The 24,054-nt window shown below is 26.9% G+C and overlaps 1 protein-coding gene across 1 annotated transcript in view; it reads left to right on the top strand.

Annotated features, from left to right (window-relative positions):
* The window catches only part of Ccz1 (vacuolar fusion protein CCZ1), a 40,906-nt gene that overhangs the window by 15,097 nt on the left and 1,755 nt on the right, over window positions 1-24,054 (top strand). Inside the window, exons 7-12 of the mRNA XM_016054965.4 lie at window positions 3,431-3,475; window positions 10,462-10,608; window positions 12,057-12,190; window positions 14,597-14,708; window positions 19,328-19,489; window positions 23,767-23,894. Coding sequence (XP_015910451.1) covers window positions 3,431-3,475; window positions 10,462-10,608; window positions 12,057-12,190; window positions 14,597-14,708; window positions 19,328-19,489; window positions 23,767-23,894 — 728 coding nt within the window. The remainder of the gene's footprint in view (window positions 1-3,430; window positions 3,476-10,461; window positions 10,609-12,056; window positions 12,191-14,596; window positions 14,709-19,327; window positions 19,490-23,766; window positions 23,895-24,054) is intronic.

Raw genomic sequence — 24,054 nt, 5'->3', positions numbered from 1 at the left:
ATTATTGTGAGGTTATGGTGGTTGGGAAGAGAAGGATTGTTATGTTGATCAAAGACAAGGAAAGCATTTTCAAAATGAAAACAACTCTTTATTTACAGTGTAAGCTCATTTATTCGGATCTTCGTAGTCCTTGAGAATCATAATTTTTATTTTAAAAAATAACACCTTCCAATTTCTTTAATCCTTAACAGCAGCTGTCCTAATAGCAACTTGTCCTGTGATCCACTGACATGGTTATTTTAACTATTCTTTTGGCTGCTGTGTAGCAATATTGTATTTAAAAATATGCCAGGGGATAAGCTTCCTATTTGCTGCCACTCACCAATCCCAATGATTGCTTTGCAGTAACTGTTCAGGGTTGCCACTCCACTGGGAGAACAGGGAAAACCTGGAAAACACAGGGAATTTAAAAATCACCTAAAACAAGAGGGACAATGCAGGGAATTTTGAGTTTTTCCTTACAAACTTGGTGAATACAGGGAATTTTATTTCTTATATTTGTTTTTTAAAAGTAGTGACCAGTCAAAAAGCAATCTATGGGATATTTAAGGATGATATTTCAGCTATACTAAACTATACTAATTTTGAAACTTTCGCTAATTTGCACTAACGAAACACTTACAGTGGGCAGAAATTCGCCAGTTGATTCTTTTGGTTTCAGCGGATTTTCGCCATTTTGAATATTTAAAACTGCGCCAGAATCCACTATTATTGCTATTCTTATTCACACGGTTTGAATATGTAACATCGATTTTCGAATTTACCTGATTTAAAAATTACACATTGCGATTCATATTCACTTTGTTTAAAAATCGTACATCGCAATTCGTTTAAAATAACATATTCATGCGATTTTAAAATCCAACTGCGCGATTTATATTTACACGATTGTAAAAAATCGAGCATCGAAATTCCTGTACGAAATGAGATTAGTTACTATAACGATGTGATATTCATCATTGGTGGGTAATTTAGTTATAAATCTTATTAAAAAAATTATGTTAAATACAAAACATGTATGGTATAGAAATTGATATCTTGATATTGAATTTTTGCACATAAAGTGTTCAGGTTTTTTTACTTTGTTTCACAATCTCCCCTGTTTAACAAATCTCTTTAACTGTAATTTATGCTAGCACATCAATGTAATTCTATAATGAAAATAAAATTACATAATTACAATAACAACACTAAAAAAATAATAATTGTAAATCGGTTAATAAGTTTAGACACTGATTCCAATAAGTTTATCTTAAAATGTAGCGTAATAAGATAGTATCATAGAATTACTTTATAATAAAGAAACGACTCTTTTAGTTTTTAACTTATGATTTGGAAAACAATAAAGTCAAAAATGTAATAATAGCAAGAAGACAATATCTTTATGACTTTTGTTAATTTTATGCTGATGACAACCAAAAGTAAATGGAAATTAATGTAGGTAAACTAGGTTCTACCTTGTGATTTTCGAGCCAATAAAAATGGAAGTCTGTGACATCACTGCTCTTCATTATTTCTTTCATGTAATCTCCTTAATTTTTTTTAAAAGGAGAATTACAATTATTCAACCTATACAAGGAATTAAATGTTAAAATATCAATAAAAAAATCAAACATGAAATAAACATTTTAGGTTGCTTTTCATGATAATGCAAATATCTAGTAGTAGTATTTTCTTTACAAGTAATATTTTAAACTGTTTTATGAAGAAAAAAAATTTAGTTCCAATACTCTCCAATTGAGAAAATGTGGCTCTGTAGCTGAAAAGATAAAAATCTAACAAATGCATAAAAAAGGAAAGGGGTAATTTATGTGAAAAAATACAAATGCGTTAAATAGAGAACTTAAATTAATGTTTGGATAAAAAATTTCTAAAAAATTAATAATTTGAAATTCATCTGGTACTAACGTGAACACTAGTACCTAAGTTCTTGCTAATTTTGTGTTTTTTTTACACTCTAAACAATTTGTGAACAAGTTTTGCTAGTTTGCACATTTTTCAATGAATCTAGTATTTCAAGTTTATACGAAGTAACGTTCTTATATGGAATCAATTCAATGACTTTTTCCTCCTATTAGAAAGCTTGGGTCTAAATTTTTAGCAGAATCTTCTCTCCCACATTGTCCTTTTGTCTCTTTACCAAATTACAGGTTGCTTTAATTATTAGATTGCAATACGAGTTGGCTCAGTTTAATTAAAAATGCTCTGTTTATTCGATGTATATTCCATATTTTTATAAGAATAAAACCATTTTAATAATTAATTTAAGAAATTAAACGTTACAAAAAACAATTATTTTTTACGCATTACTAAAATTATTTGTTCTTGAATCAGGTTGTTAGATAAATAAATATAATTTCAGTGAAATTCATGTTTTTCCTCACTTTAATTTTTAATAAAAATATTTGAGAATGATGATATGAGCTATGTGTACAGCAAAATATGCATAAAATAAAAGGCAAACACAATCAGCATTGCTTTATTTTCATACTAGTTTTAAATTGTTTTTCTACAAATTTCGAAAAATGGAGTAGTAGAATTTCCTATCTAGACATATTTAATTTTTAAACAGAATATGCTATCTTTACCTTGTTTTAATTTTTTTTTTTTTAAATGTAACGTATCAAATTAAATACCTGAAAAATTAGTTGGTGAATTTAAATGAGATTTTGTATTGAATTTAATTAATTTTTATAATGTTCTTGTCAGATGCGATAAAAAAAGCTAGATAGTGACACTAACAAAACTACTGGATAATAAAAACATCCTCTTTCCATCTTACAATACTTCTTGCTTAATCTTTACAATAAAACATGTCAAAACAGTATTTCAGCAAAATTATTACCATCACTCTTTTAAAATCAAAATTTGGCACTAAAAATGCTATTATAGAAAAATTGCAAATTCAATTTTTTTTTTTTTAGGTTTTTAGAAAATTTATTTTGATATTGTTTTAATATATATTTAAACAAATAATTAAAGAAAATTTTCTTAAATTGTTATAGTACTTGATTTAAAAGAGCTTTTTGGAGTGCAAAGGAAATTAAAACTAAAGAAAGAATTAGCATTGCATTTTTATCAATGGCTTGTGGAATTTAAAATTTTATTCAGTTTTTTAAATTAAAACATTTTTTAATTGTTCATAAAGATTAAATTTTTAAAAATCATCAATTCAAAATAAACAATTTTTATTTGTGTATACAGTCAAAATGTTCCTAGCAATAATAAATAAAAAAAAAATTTCAGTTGCTATTTTATGTGTGATTTAAAACATCTATCATCTTAAGGGTGTATCTAAAAAATTAAAAATATAAATTATTGATTCACATTCATTTGTATTTAATTTTAATGTAAAAACTTGAGCTATTTTTTTTTAATGTATGAAATTATTTTTAAATTGGTGTTTATAAAAATAAATGTTCTTTTACAGATGTGTGAAGTATTCTGTTTTTCTTTACAATGATCAACTTGTTTGGTAAGTTTGCAAATATTTTAACCTATATTGTTCGACTTTTTTACTTTAATTAATAAACTTAAATTTTTTTTGCTTCATTTACTATAGAGATACGTCTTAAACAACCCAAATTTTTTGTGATTGCTTTGTTCTTTAACATTCAATTATTCTTTTTAGTAATTTATAAAAATTATCACAGGTTGAAATAAGTAAACTAATTTTATAGAATGAATTTTTGCCTCTTGCTGAAGTTTGGGTATCTGATTGGATTACAACTTCTCCAATCTGGTCTTAGCATTTTTGAATTCACTATAAAGTAATATCCCTGTTGGTTTCAGAGCCAAAAATGTCCATGAATTGTTAGCCTGCTGGGAAGGTGGACTTGGAGTCGGAGATTAAATGATTAATATCATCATCTCCTCTCCAATTTAAATTCTGCTACACCAGTGAGAACACACTGGTAATGACCTTGATAATGACTAAGAGTGATTTGCACCAATATCGTCCATATACTAGCGGTTTAGAAAACGGGTGAAATTGGGAGAATATTTCTCCCCAGTTCGCTATTTCCCTATTTAATAACATGGAAAAACTGGTTTTGCTATGCGGAGGATATAAGGCCGGGATAGCCTGGTTGGTAGAGCACTGGGCCCTAGTCCAAGAGTTCGTGGGTTCATTCCCCGCTTGCCGAAGACTTCCCGTGTAGTAAATGGTGACTGATGCACGTTAAATCTGTCGAGTCGGAAAGTCCTCCATGTTCCCATAACAAATCAATACCTCTGGGGGTACTGATCCAGGAGTTTCCTTGTCTTTGGGATTGGTTCAAAATTACTAGGCTACGGAGTTGAACATCAGTAGTTGTAAACCCAAAAATTGAGTCGGCTGTTCAACGACGGATATAATAATATGTGGAGACTGCAGGTTAAAATACTACTTTTTTCGTGCAGAACCGCCAGTGGGTTTACATAGCTCTGGTGTGATGTTAACGAGGAAACAGAACTAATTTTGGTAACAATTCCTGAAATTTCTACTTTTAGGAAATATTGCAAAGACAAATTTTATCGGAGAACTCCATTAGTCTTCGCAATATTTTCCATTTCCAATAAATTAAAATTTAATTAAAGAGCTATTTATTACTTTTTTAATCATTCTGGTGAGAACAAAAATATGCCGTAAACACATATATATATGTTGTAATTTTTTCTTTTATTTTTGTTGTATATCAGCTATTAAGTATTGCATGAATTGTAATATTTGTTTTGTATATTCATTTTAACAAATTTGTTTTTTTTCTTCACCTGTTTAATTTTGAACTATATAATAAAAGATATTTTTTTAGTGGAATTTTCAATGCTTAAAGACATCTGTTAGTTTGGCACATTGATTACAGCTTAGAAGATATTTAAGAAAATCATCTGTTTCTTCCAAATATTTAGATAATATTCTTTTTTTTTTTCTTCGAAAAACTAAATAATAACCATGAAAATTTAATTTGTCTTAAGTAATTTGTGGTGTCACTTTTTAGTGTAACTATTTTAAATTTCTTTGTGAAACTATTGATTAACTTTTTACACTAACTAAACTTTGTATAATATGACAAAATTTAACTTATACATTTATTTTCTTTTTCAAAAAAAGAATTTTTTCTTTTTTGAAAACTGTACTTTAACTGATCTTTATTGTCACAAAGGTAAAAAATTAAGCATATGGAAAAAGACTTATTTTTTGAATGTGAAGCTTCTCTATCTGGAATGTCTTGTTAGTTTCCTCCCTGAAAAAAATTTCTGAATATTGCCCTAATTATCAATTAGTATTGATAGGTAAAATTAATAACTGAAGGGGGAAATTCCTAAAGGTTTTTAATGACATTTGTGTAAATTAAAGAGGTGAGTGGAGGAAGGTTTGAAGTGACATTTTAATGAATTCATGAAAATTAGTTTTAAAGAAAAGTTAAAGGACATTATAAGAAATTAAAGTAAATTAGCTTCAAAAAGGTAATTGGATGAATGTTTTAATTTATGATGCAGTGAATTTGGGTAAAATAGCTTGAAAGAGGTGAGGAGATAGAGGTTCTAAGTGACAGTTTAGTGAATCCAGGTTAGTTAGCTTTAAAAGTATGTGTTAATGGTAGGTATGAAGAAAGATATTGATTCAGGATGCCATTATTATGGAGAAGGGATTCTGGGTGCCAATTTATGTTGGGATGATGGTGGAATATTAAGATGTGGGTGAGGAGTAGTTTGTATTTGTATAGTGGGCCAGTTGAAGATAGTAATGAAAACAGAAGATGATGAAAATAATAGTTGAGCCGGATCAGAATTAATAAAAGGCTTTTATTTAGTAGTATAGTATTTGTAGAGCTCGAGATACAAAACTAAATATTATCCATAAATTTTAGTTGAATCAATTTTACATAATAATATTAATAAGGACAGGCCATGGGAGACGAATCCCCCACAACCTGCCTAGTCAAAAGCCAAATTAAAAAGTACATGTAAATTGTTCCCAGCGGACACAGAAGCATTGGTAGGAGATCCAAAATTGGCGATTTATTAAAATATAGCATAGCCAAAACAAGGCCAACCAGCATATCAATATTGGGTTTAAAATAATACCTTGGCGATCACGAGTCGCCAACAAATTTATGTGAATTATTACAACCATGCAACCGAAACATTTAGCCGTTGGAAAATTAGAATAAAAAGTTATAAATAGATTTTTGTTTTCGATTAAAGGCGACAGTGAATATATATGTCTGCATAATAATGAAATAAAAAGAAAGTATCCGTTACATTGATCTAGAAGAGAAGAAATAAATATTTTATGTTTGTTTAAAAAGATTAAGTTTGTGATTTATTTTAAATGTAATTCTATTAATAAAAAATCAGCTTAAGTAATGAAAGATATTTTAAAAGATAGAAAATAAATATGTGTATGCCAATTCTGGCATCACATATATCCCCTCTGAACACAGAAAAAAAATATGTATATATATAGATATTTTTTTTTTTTTTAATTAATGGATCTCCCCCATGTTACAAAAAAATTTTATGCATTGAAACATAATATATTCAAGAAACAAAATAATAATATACACCTATGTAAAGTTAAATATCAAAGCAAAATTACTATTAAAAAAATTTTTGACATACAGTTATACTTCAAAAATATATTTTCAATACTCTTGTTATTAAATCATATGTTGATGTAAAATTAGCTGAGCATTGTCATCACCTGGACAGGATATTCTAATTTCTCTCTAATTTGAGAAAACTTTATCAGTAACAAATAGTATAATAATCTGCGAAATCATCTCAGTTACCAAATTGATATACCTATACAATTCAAAATATTTAAACATGTAAGTGCAATTTATCATATCATATTCTATATTTCTTATTATAACTCAATAAAATGTTTATTAGTATCAAATATTCAAATAATTATAAGTGTCAATAAAAATTCTTTAGTTTATTGTTTATTATTACAAACATACTGAGCAGAGCATATCATTCAAAAAAAATATGAGCTTTTATTTTAGCTCTAAGTAAACAGTTGATCAGACTGCTACATTATTTACCTATGTTTAGTCATCCCTTTTGCATAAGGGGCAAAATTATCATCTCTTATATTTCAAGAGGCAAAATTTTCATCTCTTATATTTCAAGAGGTAAAATCATCTCTATTATTTCAGAGGCAAAATTATCTACAAATGCAGCATATATATCTATATCTTTATTTAACATTTTTTTTTTAACCTTTGAACTAACTATTATGATCTAGAAAGCATGTGATCAGGATTCCAACCTGAATTTTTGTGACACAATGTATTAACAATTATACTATCACAGCTATCTAGTATTAAATTCAAGGTAAAATAATTTTATAGTTTTTTTTTTTTTTTTACCCTATCAACTTCTGAATTAATGTTATAGCAAGCCTATGATCAGGATTCTAACCTGAATTTTTGCATACATGATGCATTGTATTAACGCTTATACTATCATGGCAGTATATTTTTGTATTCAAGAAGATAGAAGTTATTTTATTTTTTATTTTTCACTGCATCTATAAAAATTCACTTCATTTTAATGAAGGAAAATATTGTCATATTATATATAAATGCTCAATTATTCTTATTTTCATGAATTTTTAGCTCAGTTGGACACTTATTTAATAAAAATTAAAATGCTTACAAGATATTCAGTAGTTGCATTGTTCAAATCAATAGAATTTCTTTTTTTTTTATATATAATAAAATTTTTGGATTTGTTTCTATAAAACAAAATATTCGTGAGTAACTATTTGAATTAACCCTGTTGAATATGCACTTGTAATGAATAAAATGGCTTACTTATGTAAGTGAAAAACTATTTGTGCTAAATATAATAGCTATTGTAAAATTTAAAAAAAAATATTACACAAATTGTTTATTACTGTGTTCATATTATTATAAAAATATCTCTATGCCACTTAATGAGTTTTAATTACCTGGGCCCTAGTAAAGAAAATCACCATAAATCATTCTGCACAGATGCCTCCATGCAAAGCAACAGCAACAATGAGACAGTTAATGAAATTTTTTTTTTTTATTGAAGAAAAAAAATATATGCTGAAATCTTTAATTTTTAAATTTCGCAAACACTTATACCAAGATAACAAAAATGTGTAATTGTGTGTTTATTATTTTACTTCTTAAAATAATCTGGGTGAAATTATGTTACACTACTATAAGTATTGATTAAGAATCACTTTGGGATAGCTTAATCCTTATAATACATTTTAATAACATGTTATTCCCTATTGTGTTTTCTTGTAGATGTCAATATTCCCTATTAAGTATTGTTATCTTATTTGAAATTTGCAACATTTCAAAAAAATAGAGAGTTAATTATTGATATTTATGAGTACTTCAGAATAACTTAATTAGCTTGAAGCTAATTTAAATTGTAAAATTTAAGTGTGCATAAGGGTTTATAAAATATATCATTATTATTATCAGTATTATTTAAGATACATTTCTGGTTTAGTTTAAGAACATTTGTAAATGAACAACAATAATTTTAAAAATGCACTTGAAATATACATAACTAGTATATCAATTTATGGCAAACAGTATAAAATCTATTTCTTTTTATTGTAATATTGCAATGCTTGATAATGATCAACCCAAAATTTTAACGGTAACATAAATAATTTTAAAATGACCAATGAAATTATACAAAATTGAAATTCTTTTTAAGAACCAATATGATACGAATATTTAAGTTCTGTTATTCTTAATTTGATTGCAGAAATTAATCTTTGAAAATAAATTTATACATAAGTAGAATGTCAAACACCTCACGATCTGTAAATGCAAGATATTAAAAGAAACTTCACATGCAAATTACACCTAACCAACACTATAATCATTTCTTGTTTTGCTTTGAAGAAATTGTCTGTTATATGAATACAAGAGTTGAAGATATTTTTCAAATTAACAAAGTTTGGTTACTGGTCAAATCAGATGCAAAAACACTAAAGCTCCCATAACATCATAAAACAAAACGCAAGGAAGTCTAAAAACATTCCTTCTAATTTACCAAATTTATTTTCCTTGAAAACCGAAGTATATTTGAATCATTCTGTTCAGACGTTAAAATAGTTTAATTCAAGAGTTATAAGCAATCTAAAATCTTAACTGAAATATCATTTAATAAAATAATAAATGGGAATAATAAAAACTCTTAAATGTTATTGTTAAGAATATACAAAAATTCTTTAAAATCACTGAAAACTTCGTTATTGTTCATTAATAAAATACGTAACATTCGATTTTTTTATATAGAAAATAAAATATGGAAAAATTGATTTTACTTATCATTTCTTTTGTATATTAATTAATTACAAATCCTTATCACTGAAATAAAAACATAAACTAAATTATTCAAATCCTGTGAAAATATATTCGTTTCAGAATTCAAGTTAGTTCCAACAATAATTCAATTTTCAATAAATTCTTCACCTCTATAAACATCACCAAAAGGCTAATAGTAAAATCAAATATGCCGCTTAACTGGATAAATTACAAAATTTCAGGTTGTAATTAAATAAAATTAAAAAAATTTTCTATTATATTTGTAACTTTTAAAAAAAATTCTTAAGTCAAATGCTCTATCAATTTGTCATACAAAAATTTTAAATTCAATTAAATGTTGTAAACATAAAATATAAATAATTGAAAGGATACGTAACGGATGACTGTTCGATGAAATCCTGATGAAAACGAAATCAAAAGCAAGACGAGAGTTGAAGGAAACACAAATTTAATTTCTTCTTTATGATGAATCATAAATTAATAGATATTTCTTTCGAGTAGCATTTGTTTAAAAAGATTAAGTTTGTGATTTATTTTAAATGTAATTCTATTAATAAAAAATCAGCTTAAGTAATGAAAGATATTTTAAAAGATAGAAAATAAATATGTGTATGCCAATTCTGGCATCACAGTAGGCAATAAAGTTTATGCCTTGATTTCGTTCCTTTCTAAAAAATGTTTATTATCGAAATCAGTGAAACTTTAACACACTTTTAAACTGTTTGTATCACAGCGTGTTCACCTTTTAATTTGTTGCATCCATTTTACTTTCCTGCAGATTTACAGGTTTTCTAAGGTTACTCATCTAATGTTTGTTACCAAATGTGCTTGAAACCTTCTTTTGCTTCATAAACATTCAAAGGCAGTCCCTTAGTGCAATCATTCATATTTAATTTACTAATGAAATAAAAGAGTATAGTATAATTAAAGAGAATTAAAATAAGTTCTTTCCCTTATGAATCTCAATTTTTTCAAATATGTCATTTAAAATCATATTTGATTAAATTCTTCAATTATAAGTTTATTTTAATCATCATTTTTAACTTTCAAAATTAATTTTCCAGTTTGGGTGGTAAAAATACGGATTTGAGTATTATATGACATTGCAGTGTGAGTAAATCTTTTTTATTAATTTTGTTTGTTTTAGGAGTGGTCTTGAGCCTGATGACATCCAAATAGTGTATCAACATCTTTCACTGGATTTGATACCCTCATTCATTGATTCAGAGTTAAAGGGTGGTGTATTCTCTCCTTCTAGAACAAGTGCTTTTGGTTCTGGAACACATTTTGGAAGGTTTGTTCTCAGAACTTACATAGTTTGTTCCAAGGGTTCTGAAATTGATATGTTTTTGTTTCCAATAACCACCTGTGTTAACATTTCTTCAATTCAGACATTTTTAAGGCAGATTTGTTGTCAGGGGCACCCTATTAGGTGGGCCAACGTTGTTACCACAGTAAGGACAGATAGTACAGAGAATGAAGGAACACAGATGCCTTTCCCGGGATACAAACCCAGAACTTTTCTGATACAAGGCCTGTTCCCTGATCACTACATAATCTAGTCAGCAAATTAATATTCAATTACATGATTTTTATTGTGCTTGTTTTTTTATGAAAGTTGAAATAAAATGAAAATGTTACAATAAAATTTTATTTAAATTATAAAATACTACTCTTTGTTGATTATATTTATGCCTCTAACTTTTTAATGTAATAACAACAAATTATAAGATCATTGATGTTGCTTGCAACTTGTTGTCTTAGCAACTAGTTAAATTTCTTGATGTTATTTGTCAATGACTTTGTGGCATGAACTGTGTCTTTTTTTGTCACAGTTTGAATGAGTCAAAACTCACAATTAAACTTCCAGGCAATCTATTAAACGTATTAGATTGATCCTTTGTGAAGTCAAAACTTTTACGCATCTCTCGTCAATAATGTGAAAACTGTGTCCTATAAAATTAATTTGCATCTGAGCAACAGGGCTAAGCTATCTTATGTATTTCATGTGTTATTGCTTGTAAGATTTTAGAGTGGTTTTGAGCCCAAGGACATTCAAAAGTTAGTTTATAATTATTTTTTAGGAAAGAAGATTAAAATATTGGTTTTTTTTATTTTTATATCGATCAGATATATGCTGAGATTCAATGCACTTTAAAATACAAATTACTCATGTGTTTGAAAAATTCATTGCATTGCACCTTTAATATGTAATGCATTTTCTAATATTGGTAAATGTTATTTATAGTGTATTATGTGTTTCCTTATGAAAATGTTAAATTATCAAGTGTCTGTCTGATGATTTTCGTTAAAATAATCTTCACATGACCTTTTTTAGAATATTAAATGTTAGAATTACCTGAAAGAAAATTTTAAACTTAAAATTACTGAATGATGAAGTAACTGATTTTTGTTTTATTTTAAATTCAGATCACATTTCCTTCATAGAAAATTTATTCTCTCTCTCTCTTTTTTTTTCTTTTCTTTTTTTTAAGAGATGTTGGGGATCGCGTCATTCTCAATTTTAAAGATGTTACTGTTAACTGAAGATGATAAAAGGGATTTCTTAAAGCTGTTAGCGGTCAATATTGAATTAAAAAATGGACTTGACTTGCTGTTGAATTGGAAACTGTTATTCTCATGAAATTTTTGAGAGCATTTCAGAATTTAAATTAGAAAAAAAAAATCTTAAACCCATATTTATTAAATGCAAATGTATACATTTAATTTTTCTTTTTTAAGGTTTATGACTGGTCCTAAATCCCCAGAAGATGAAGCTGGTTTACAAAACATACCAAAGATATTTCTCAGCAAAGGCTGCTTCTTTCTTGTTGCATACCGTGCATTAAATGCTACTATCTGTCTTTTTATTGAAGGTATAAAAAATTGTACCATTACTTACATTTTTTCAAGTTTAAGTTTTAATAGAGTAAAAGTTAGTTGTTGAAATTATGTTATGAATAAATATGGGTTTGCTTGTTAAGAATAATTATGGGTATTTTATGAATAAATATGTTATGTTATGATTGAAATTATGTTAAAATTTCTGCCCTTACTTACATTTTTTCAAATTTGAGTTTTAATAGAGTCAAACAAAAATTAGCTGTTGAAATTATGTTGATTTCAATATTTTAACTCTCTAAGCGAAATTAAAGTGTCAATAACCAACCAATACAAATCTTATGTATATTTATTCGATTTGGAACAGTTTGGTTAAAACAGTATTTTATTGAAAAAGGCTTTTGCAAAAAGGAATATCCACATTAAACACAGCGCTTGTATTTTGTTGCACTATTTTAAGAACTAAAATAAACATTATGTACGTGCACAGAATTTAGTTTTTTAAACAAAATAATACAAGTTATATAAAAATTGTTATAATTAACCTTTTTAAAGTTCATTTATTATATTCTTGAAGTTATAAAACTGACTTATAAAGAACATAATTCAAAGATTAGCGGTTTTCTCTACCAAAATTTATAAAATCTGCCATATTAAAAAAAATAAATTAGTGTAATGATAGGAATTATTATTTATGAACAAAATTTCAATTCTGTAAAGTTTCCTTAAATAGTTTGTACTATTTTTTGAAAACTTTTAATTTAAGAATCATACATTTACTTACACCTAATGATTAAATAAGTGTCTATAATATATTTATTTTAATTTATGATGAATTTATTTGTCAGCCTTTTCACCTTCAAAGACGTTATGCTAATATTTTTTATGTTATTTTTTATATATTTTAAGTTTTAATTTAACATACTTTTTTCTTTAATTTTTGTAATCTAATACATATTTTTGCTTTTTTTTAAAAAAAATAGCTTGCTTTAAATTAGTATCTGCATTTTAGCATTAATTTTTATTGCTGTGTATAATTAAACCAAATGTAAATAATAGTATTTTATTTATTAATGTTATTTTCTAACATTTTGAATGGCTATGACTTCTATAACTATTACTATAAGGTGGAAAATACACATGAAATAAACCAAAGTCTATTTTTTCTTGATGAAGGACAATCCAAATATAGTGCATACATTTTTTCTTCAATTTTTACTTTATACTAAATAATCATTATTTTCAATTTTATAAATAACTTATGATCATATAAATGTTTATAACATAGATTTAGTTTATTTCTGAAACTTTTCAAAAGGCTTCTTAATGACATTCATGCCTTCCATAATATTTTAAAAAGTAATGAATTTTTATTGCTGCTAATTTAGTAAATTTTTTTTAAAGAAAATAGCTTGTTGTAAATAAATATCTGCATTTTAGCACTAATTTTTATTGTTGTGTATAATTATTTCAAATATAAATAATAGTTAGTTATTTGTAACATCAATGTGTTTTTTTTAACATTTTGAATGGAAGTGACTTTTTTTATAACTGTTACTGGAAAGTTCATATGAAATAAATGAAATTGAATTAATGGACAAAAATACATATGAAATCAATTAAATTCTTTTTTTTCTTTGATGAACAATAATGCAAATATTATATTGTTATTTCAAAGCTGAGAGAAGAACATTCAAATAAATAAAAAAGCAGTAACAAATTGGCATGCAACAGTGTATGAAAACATTTTACTTAATTTAAAAATTTTTAAAACTGGTGGGACTGGACAAACACTATTGTCATGTTGACTTATGTGAAACTAAAAATTTATGAGGAGGGACAGAAAATATTAATAAAATTATTTCTTGTCTTTTGAAATAAGAGGCTTGTCTTTTCTGCATGGTATTGCTCAAAATATAAAAATTGGTTAAAATTTATCTGTTCTTTTTATATACAGAAATTTTTTTTTAGTTATTAATAAAAATTGGTGACTCATATTATCCCATCAGTTATATATTCGGAGAAAAGGTTTTCACACTGTTTGCAGCTCGTAAGAGATTAGAGTTTAAATGATAAATTCTTTTTAGAAGATGCACATTTTTGCATACATTTATACCCCACAAATTTTCAGTGAGTCCTGATGTGTTTGCAAAATTTTTGCTTTATCATCTGATTAAAATTGTTTTAACCGGCACAACATATTAAGTAATTGCATATAAGAGACCTCATAGGCGCACTGTTTTTGAATGCTGACAAAATTTTAAAAATAATCTTTGTATATTTAGTTGATGTTTTGCTACTACTTCAAATATTATAGAAATTTTGTTTTTATTATATTGTATACACAGTTTTTTTTAATGTAGAGGAAGAAAAAAACATCTACTTTTCAGGTCCTTGCACATTTTTATGCTCATCATGCCCATTTTTTCTTATATTTGTAGATACATATGAATTTAAATGTGATTTTTTCAAGAGCCTGGATGCTGCTCTGGGATCACATCTCTCAAATCTAGCTTCAGAAATCGGAGAACACTTTTCAAAAACTTTTTCTCAGTATGTATGTGTTCTCTTTTTTATTTAAACTAACATTTCTATTTTGTTGTGAACATGCATTAAACACAAATTTGCTTTTTCTAAAATTATCAAACTTTTTCTTCGATACTTTTTGTTCTAATTTTATCAGTAAGGCCTTTTTTTTATCAACTACATATGCATTTTGCTGAAGTATTTTATCCATATGCTACAAAAATATTTATGCATTTGATAATTTTTTTTCTTAGTAAGTAGATAAAAGTATCAAATTTTTCTTTTTTGTCCACTATGGGCAAAAAAGAAAAAACATGTTTTTTACAGTGAATATCATAATCTTGTTATGTTTGTTTTCTCTTTGATTATTTAAAAAATTTAAAACTTTTTGTTACTTTTTTCAACTTTTTGTCAGACTGTTTGTCAATTTATCAAAATTCGATTTTCCTTTCTTTTTTTTGCTAAGACTTTCATGACTTGCATATTCTTTTCAAATACTTTCAATTTTTTTAAAATCCTTTTTGAGAAATTTTAAATTAATTTGCTACTTCAGTTTGGAATTTTTGAAATTTATTTCTTCCAAAACTTCTATTTTTTCTCTCTTTCAGTCAGGGTGCGTAGCATTTTTAAAAAGTGCTTAAAGGTGCTTATGTTTGATTTGCGTTTTTTAAAAGCTCTTAAAGGTGCTTTTTTTTCGGGGTTTGTAAAAAGTGCTTAATTTTCTATCTTTTAAAATCTGATTTTTCCTTTCTAAATTACAAAAAATGCATTATTTTCAAAATTTTCTTTGCAATATTTATCATAAACTATTTTATTTTATCATGATTATAAAGTGTTTTTAAATTTCATGTTTATACATTTAAGAACTTTAAACTCTAGAAAAAAATAATTTTTATTACTGCACAGATCCTATTTTATTTTTTTCTGGAAAGTGATAAAAAGTATTTTTTGAGTGCTTAAAAAGCATTTAAAAGGTGCTTATTTATTGTTGAAGAATCTGACTATGCACCCTATCGATTATTTCAAATCATTCCTTTTCACACTCATCTTGTATTCACTGGAGTAAGCAATGATTATTCTAATTTAGAGAAAGACACACGGTAGGCTAGTGTGTTAGGTTTTTGAAATTTTTTCTTATCAAAACTAACAGGGAGAGGGGCATAACAGGGAGAGGGGCATAAGTCTTCATTGTGAAACAAATCACTCTGTAGCTTTTTATATTCAAAATAATGTGTGAAGTAAGTCAAATAGGAGTAAAACTTCATTCATTCACTCCAAACCCCCCTTCAGTCACTCCAATGCCAGCAAGATTTTAATTCTTAAGCTATATTCCTAACATCCGTTCAGAGCAACAAATAAACAGGAAGTCCCTATTGAGAGGATCACTTATTGTAATCTTATCTTCTTAACTGAAAATTCCATGCTAGCTGGTGAAACATTTCTTAAAAATAAACAGATTTTTTCATTTCAATACCTCTCTTTCATGCAATTAAGTGAGGGCTGGAAACAACTAATATCCATTTAAATGAGGAAATTTAACATTAGTTTCATATAAAATTATTTGGTTCCATTAAATTTTGTTCATGTAAACGGGTTAATCGATTATCAGATACGGAATTAAGTGGGGGTGACTGTAATAGCATTATAATGAAAGAGTTAAAAATGTATTTTTATTAGCTTCCAATTTAATATTAAAAATACAGAAACTGTAATTATGTTACTAGGTATGTTTATTTGGAAAAATTAAGCATTATGTGGACACTAATTTATAAAAAGACATTTTATTTTTTAACTTCTGCTACTACTTTTGAAAAATTCTAAGGACATTACAAGCACTGGTATCTTGGAAGCATTTAAATAAAAAATATTTATATTTAACATCTTTTTTTGTTTCTCATTATGGGTATTGAGTTTGATACAAAATATTTTAGATTGGTTAAAGTTTTAGATATAGTTTTTTTTTACAAAAACAAATAAAACAAGAAAATTTTGAGTTTTGAAAGGGGGTTATTTTTAGACATATTTTTGTGTTTATGCAGCATCAGCGAAACAGTGGTATATTTAATTTCTATTGGCATTAAAAGTTTTTTTTTTTACACATAAAAATACATAAGTATGATTTCAGGCAAATTCATTACAATCATAACAAGTTCTAAAACAGAACCTCATTTTGTGTATTATAAACATAAAGAGGAAAAAAAAACAATTTCTTTGAAATTTCACGAATTTCATAAATCATTTGTATCATGCTCTCAAGTTTCTGTGGTTAATGCTGTTTTTCTTGCTTACAATATCATTCTTGGCTATGTTTTTAGTTTTCTATTCCATTCTAGTCTATCAAATATTAATTTGAGATGCATGAAGAGACACATTTATGAATATACTTAGATTATAGTTAGTCAGGGTCATCTTAATAGCAAGCAGGACCCCCTATAACATGTTATACTGTTTAAAATCAAACTTAAAAACTTCACATACGTAAAATAAATCATTTTTAAGATATGCAATAATTTTAACAAACTTAATACATTTTTATTACCCCCAAAAACTCAAGGCAAGCAAAATAAAGCATTTTTAAACGTGTGATCTTAATTTAAAATGGGAACTTCTAATTTAAAACCTCTATATGCATAATTTTTTAAAAAAAATTGAGATGCTAAACAAGTTGCAATCCTCAAATAATAAAATAATTTTCAAAACCAAGAAGGTAATTAAAATAATTAAATTAAAAAACATGAGGCAAATAAAAAATTCAAAAAGTATGAATTATTTCGTCAAACTATTAAAAAGTCAGTTATTTAAACACTTTTCAATGCACATCAAGCATAACCAGCTTAAAAGTTGCTGTCCCATAGTGCTGTGTAATTAATTCTAAACTCTTTTAATTATTACTTTATTTAATGAATTATAAATACTAAACAGAGTTGGTAGAGGCCAAGCATATTTAGAGACATTATGACTTAGAGAGTTGAGTACCTAAAAAATTAATTTTGACGTAGAAAAATATATTTCGGTTGATTTTTTAAGTTTTTCTGATGATAAACTGTTAAAACTATTGGTGTTTGCATGATAATCAATCACTGTTTGTAGAAAAAAATGCGCACATGTTACATGAGAATATATATTTTTTTTAAATTTTATAATGCAATGTTATTTATTCTTACTTTTTTTGTTTTAAATTCGATTTATAGAAAGTAAGATTTTCAAGGGCCCCCATGAGTGCTTGTGGCCCCCGGGTGTACCCATGCATAAAGACGGTATTGTAGTTAGTAAATGATTGCTGTAAACATAGTAAAAGTTAACTGCTAAAATTACACTTTTTATTTTCTTGCAAGTGCATAGAAATTAAACACATGATCCAATAACATGTTTCTCATTGTCTTAAACATAAGCTCTTATTTCTATTCATGTTTATTGTTTTACATTTTCTGCTATTTTTGCTTTGTTTCTTTCAGTTATAGGTTTTTAAACTTAAAGTGGCTTACAGATCAGATTGACAAGTGTAACTTCTGCGTACATTTAAAATTGAAGAAAATTCTGAAGTGATTTCAATGTTACTTTGCTTATATTCATTTCTTTTTAATAAGTTAACATGTTTAAAAATAAGTATTCCTGGATAAATTTTCTTTCAAATATTGCTTTAAAATCTGATTTGGTAGATGCAATAATTTGCTTTTCAAGTTAAAGGATATAAATTGTGTACTTTTGAACTGAAAGTTTCAATTCACAGGTTTAGCTACATGCATGTTGACTGAGTGGTTGTAATGTGTGAATATTGTTTAAAATTTTGTTTCTTATTTTTTTTACTTGCATTGAAATCAATTTGTTTCCTTATAATTTTCATCTATCAATCTGAAGAAATCAAAAAGAGTGCAAAAGTTTTTTTTTTAAATTTTGTGTGAACATGGTATTGTCAAAGGGAAAAATAACTCCTGCTTAAAACAAAATATTCTGATAAAAATTGTCATTTTCTCAAAATACTAAAAAATATTTAATGTTTTAAAGATTCTTGATTGAATTTAATTAAATGATACTATCGTGTTACATTTCTTAAGTATAGAACTAAATAGTGATTATAAAAAGGCCAGAGTAATTTAAAAAAACTATTAAAAATAACAAGAGATTTATTATTACTAAATGTTAAAGTAGTTATTAGAGCATAAACTTTGATGACCTTAAAAATACCTTTAAAAATATTATCTCTTTCTTAAAAAATATATAATTATATTAAAATATGTATAGGAAGAGAAAAAGAAATGCAATTTTCACTAAATATAAATGAGACACATTTAATGTAAATAAATTTAAAAAAACTGGAGAAAATTAATAAAAATGTATTAATATCTATCTTAAGTTACATGTATGTAATATACATAAAGCGTTGCAGCATAAAAAGCAAAATTATTTGAAAAATTTAAAAAAAAAAAAAATGACGCAATTTCAAAAATAATAAAGATTTTTAAAAAAATGCTCAAATTTTCAAAAAATTCCTAAATTAGAAAAAGCGTTTAAAAATGCAAATCAATAGCTTAAACATTATAACATCATTTTTTAAAACACTTTTATTTCTATCACATATTTTTTAATATGGATTGTGCTTCTTTGTTTGTCATATGAAATTAAAATGTAGTTTATTTATTTTTCAGCCTAAATGCTGAGCAACAGTCAAAGTTCATGTACATGTATTTTAATCACATGAATTTGGCTCAGAAAACCAGCATGCATGCTGACATGAAGAGCACTGGTCATGCCTTGATCACAAGTGACATTATGAAACTCTTTGCAGATTTCTATGTCGATTTATCAAAGTAAGTTTTTTAGAAAAATGTTTTCTAAATATAGCCATGATATAGTTATTTTACTTAAAGCTTCTTTTAATAACTTAACTGTTCAAAAGTAGTTATACAATAGAATATCTTTTGTTGCATAAATCTATAGAGTAAAACATAAAGTAAAACAATTTTTATATTCTCTTAAGTAAAAAAAAAAAAAAAAAATATGAATTAGTCTGCTTTAATTTCTGATGCTCTTGATCATTTAATTTTTTTCAGTAAATAATGGATACTTAAGTGCATATCTTTTTATTATAAACTATTTGTGTGTAAAAATTATTTTTAAGCATTAATAGTGATCTGTCCCAAATCTATATTGCTTTGTTTAATAGATTTCAGGTTCTATAAGAAGTGTTGGATTTTTCTTTAAAGCAACTTTGTTAATCTTTTTTTAATAAATGTTTATAGATTGTATAAAAATTATGTATTTTTCTAAAGTTATTACGTGCTCTTTCTTATCATACTAAAAGTCTCTTAAATTTATTTATTTATATTTTTTTTGTATGTTTTCTGCCACCGATTTCTAAACATGAATTATCGCAATTTACGTGTTATTTTTCTTTATGAATTTAAAAGTAGTCATAGCAGCTCAGTAACTGTTTGAAACAATAATGGTGCGTTTTTGAAATTTCCTGTTATTAAAAAGGCAATTCAACGTTGGTTTTAAAAAATTTGAAGATGGTGATGAAAGTTTTGAAAATGAACCACGTGGAAGACTAAAGTCAAAGCTTGAGGACACTACACTGAGAGCTCTTATGAAATCTAATCCTCACATTACTGTTTGAGAAGTTGCAAAAGAATTAGGAGTTAGTACAGCAGCAGTGTCACGCCACCTCTCAACTATTGGAAAGGGTTCTGAACAAACAAAGAAAACATGGCTTTGAAATCTGCAGCTATGTCATATGTTAGACTCCCTTTGCCGTCAGGTTAACCATGAGAGGTTCTCGTGATCTTCCTCTTCATGTAACACAAATGCAGGTTAGTTCCATCAAAAAGTCCTCTGCGAAGGCAAATTTCTCTCAATACTTGATCCAGGAGTTTCCTTGTCTTCTGGATTGAGTTCAAAATTACAAGGCTACGGAGTTGAACATAAGAAGTCGTAAACCCAAAAATTGGGTCAGCTGTGAATTCTGTCATTAGGTGACAGCTTCTTTAATTGCCAAGAGCTCGCTGGTGAAATTTAAAGCTATCTGGCCAGTATTCCTTTTATATTGATATTTACTTCCATCTGGAAGAAGAAAGAGGATGCTTCCACCTCTTTTATTAAGATATTTGTCTGATGAACCGTTGATGTATGCAATTGCCAGGTTATCGTGCGAGAGCTTTTTAATGGTTTCAACAACTTTTTGTTTAAGAATATTGGGGTCTTCCTTCTTTGAGCAAATTTGTAATACGTTCAGGCAGATCCTTATTTCCCATGACATTAATAGAAGAATGTTCCAGATTAATACGACTTTTGATATCCCGAACCAGCTGGAGATTCGAGGACCTCTTGAGTCTGGTTGAGCCTTTCCATTCATTGAATACTCTGTTAGAGATACGATCCATGTTGTTACTACAGAGCTTGTTGGTGAACAAGTTGCAAAATTAAGGCTATTCTAGGAGGGTAGGCTACAAAATTAAGCCAGTTCTAGGAGGGTAGGCCACAAAATTAAGTCTGTTCTCCTAGGAGGGTAGGCCACATTCTTTTTCAATCTTTTATTATTGCTTGAGGAAATTGCGCTTATAATGATTTTTCATGCTCTGTGTTGGACGGAGTACATTTTTGAAGACTCAGCACCCGGATTCCATATAAAGGTGGCATATTCAAACACAGGTCATATGATGGTGCAATATGTGCTTTTTACAGTTGTAGGTCTTGAACCCCGCGTAGTTCCACATAATTTTCATAGAATATTTAACTTTCTCAGAGCTTTGTCTGCAGTATGTGCCTTGAGAAGCAAAGTTCAGGATCCAGGGGTAGCTGAGGTGGGTAAGAGAGTATCCTTTTTATCTGAGAGCTATTGGTTTTAATATCAATGTTAAAGGTGCTTTTGTGACTCTGTAGAAAATACACAGAAATTGGTTTTGTTGGTATTGATAGCCAGCTTGAAATTCTTTGCCCAAGTCGCAATGTTCTTTAGTGTATCGTTTAAGGCCACCTTAGAGATGCTGTAATATCTCTGTGGGTGTGCCGAATTGCGATATCTTCAGCATAGCAGGCAATTTTTGTATCCACATGAATATTATGATTAATGGTGTTCATGTAAACGAGAAGCAAAAGAGGACTAAGAACTGAGCCTTGAGGCACACCAGCCCATAATATGCATGACTTTGAGCTTACACCATTAAACTTTACAGAGAATTTTCTGCCTCTGAGAAAATTGTTGATCCATATCAAAGCATTGCCTTTTATTCTAATGCTGTGATTAATATGTACAAGTTTTTGCCACCGAACTCGGTCAAATGAAGCAGATAAATCCAAAAATACTGCAACAGATTTTCTGAGAGGTTTTTCCTGCACCATCAATAATTGATTGACTCGGGTAAAACAACTGGTCCACAGTACCATGTTTTGCTCGGAATGATGTTTGATAAAAATGGAGAATATTATGCTCAACAAGGTAGTCCAAGGTCGACAGTGGATAATACGTTCCAGAAGTTTACAGAGGATGGAAGTTAGAGAGTCTATAACTTTTACAGTTGATGGCATCCTTTCCTGGCTTAAGAATGGGTATAATTATAGAGTTCTTCCAGATTCTGGGCAATTTGCCAATACACCAAGAGGCATTAAAGATTTTAATCAAAAATCTTTTTATGTTTTCACCAAAATGAATTATCATTTGCCCATAGATGAGATCAGGTTTTTGGATCCATGCGGACTTTTTTATTAGTTGCAAAATACGATTTCCTACTAAATTATGAAGAAAAAAAATATTTACATTTTTTCCGTGCATACTCAGAATAAAAGAACTATTTTTATTACTTATATGTTGCTCAGATTTTAAAGAATTTTTTTAAAATATTAAAGTAAAAATTTTGTAATTAAATTTAAATTGCTCTAAAAATTATGTTTAATTTTATTGAATATTTTTAAAGTTATGGCAAAAAAACGTAAGAAAAAAAACATTATTTTTTCTATATAAATGCCCATATCTCCATAAATATTTTAGATGGGCTTATGAAGTTTTGTGCAATTATTGCATAAAATAACCAAATTAATTGTTACAAGTTACAATTTTATTGTTGCATTTTTTGGAATAGGATGTTCAAAACATTTTTTTTTTTCGTTTGTAATTTATTGTCGATCCTTCAAACCTCTAAGAAACTTTAAACTTCATTGATAAGTATGAGAAATTTTATGATTTAAACACTTTTGAAGTTATAAAATGATTCTTTAAGTATTTCTTAAGAAATCTGAAAAAAGTCATTAGTTTAGAAGTGTTTCCATTATTTTATATATATATATATATATATATATATATATATATATATATATATATATATATATATATATATATATATATATATATATATATATATATATATATATATATATATATATATATATATATATATATATATATCAGGAGATAACCCCACTCAAACATACATTAAAATTACGCCTCTGAATGTAACCATAAGTAATAACCTGAACCATTTTTAAATTTTTTGACATATTCTCAATCCTATTACTAATTTTTGATTATTAATTATTAATATTTGCTAAATGGTCACACCATTTTGTTTTCGTTGAGTACATAATCAATGTTTGAATCACATGATCTCAAGAAAATGAGACAAAATTGTTTTGATTTATTTATATTTTAAAAAATAAATGTTAAAAACTCTCTGGAAATGTTATGTTAATCAAAATAGAATACCTTATTTCAAGTTGTTGTTTTTTTGATAATTCTTTTTTGAATAGAGTTGCAATTAACTTCTTATTTTGAATTAAAATAATTTAATAAATATAACAGAAAACATGTTTGAAAATTTAAAATATCTGATAAATCTTAATATTTTTACTTTTTATATTTGAGAGTGAAATAATTGGTTTAAGTATATGAGGAACTCATTAACATCATAATGACAATTTACTATCACATCCAATATTTCTTTAAATTTTCTTGATCTATTCATTCTTCAAAATGTTTTATTACTATTTGTAGTTGTTATTTAGTTGTAAAATTTATATTGAAAAAAGAAGTCAATATACTTAATATTGATTTCTTAATTTACTAATGTGACAAAAACATTTTTTTTCCCTAAAGGATGCAAGATTATGGTGAGATCAATGGGAAAACACTGGGTGATTATTGGGTGATAGCAAAATTGTCTGACGAAAGGGAACTCTATGTTGTTTTGCAACAAAAAAATGCTAATATTGTTGATGTTAACGGTAAGTTTAAAGTTTTATTTTATAAATATTTACTAACTATGAAATTATTATTTTAATTCGGAACATAGTTTTGAGATATATCCTTCATTGATGTATACCAAAAATTAATTATGTTCATGGACTGCTTTAGCATTTATGAAGACTAAATAAAAGCATGTTT

This window comes from Parasteatoda tepidariorum, chromosome 3 (assembly GCF_982258835.1).
Source record: "Parasteatoda tepidariorum strain Cologne lab strain chromosome 3, Ptep-v5.0, whole genome shotgun sequence".
Lineage (NCBI taxonomy): Eukaryota > Metazoa > Arthropoda > Arachnida > Araneae > Theridiidae > Parasteatoda > Parasteatoda tepidariorum.
The sequence above is the reverse complement of the archived record's forward strand: the minus strand, read 5'-3'. Positions and strand labels throughout refer to the sequence as shown.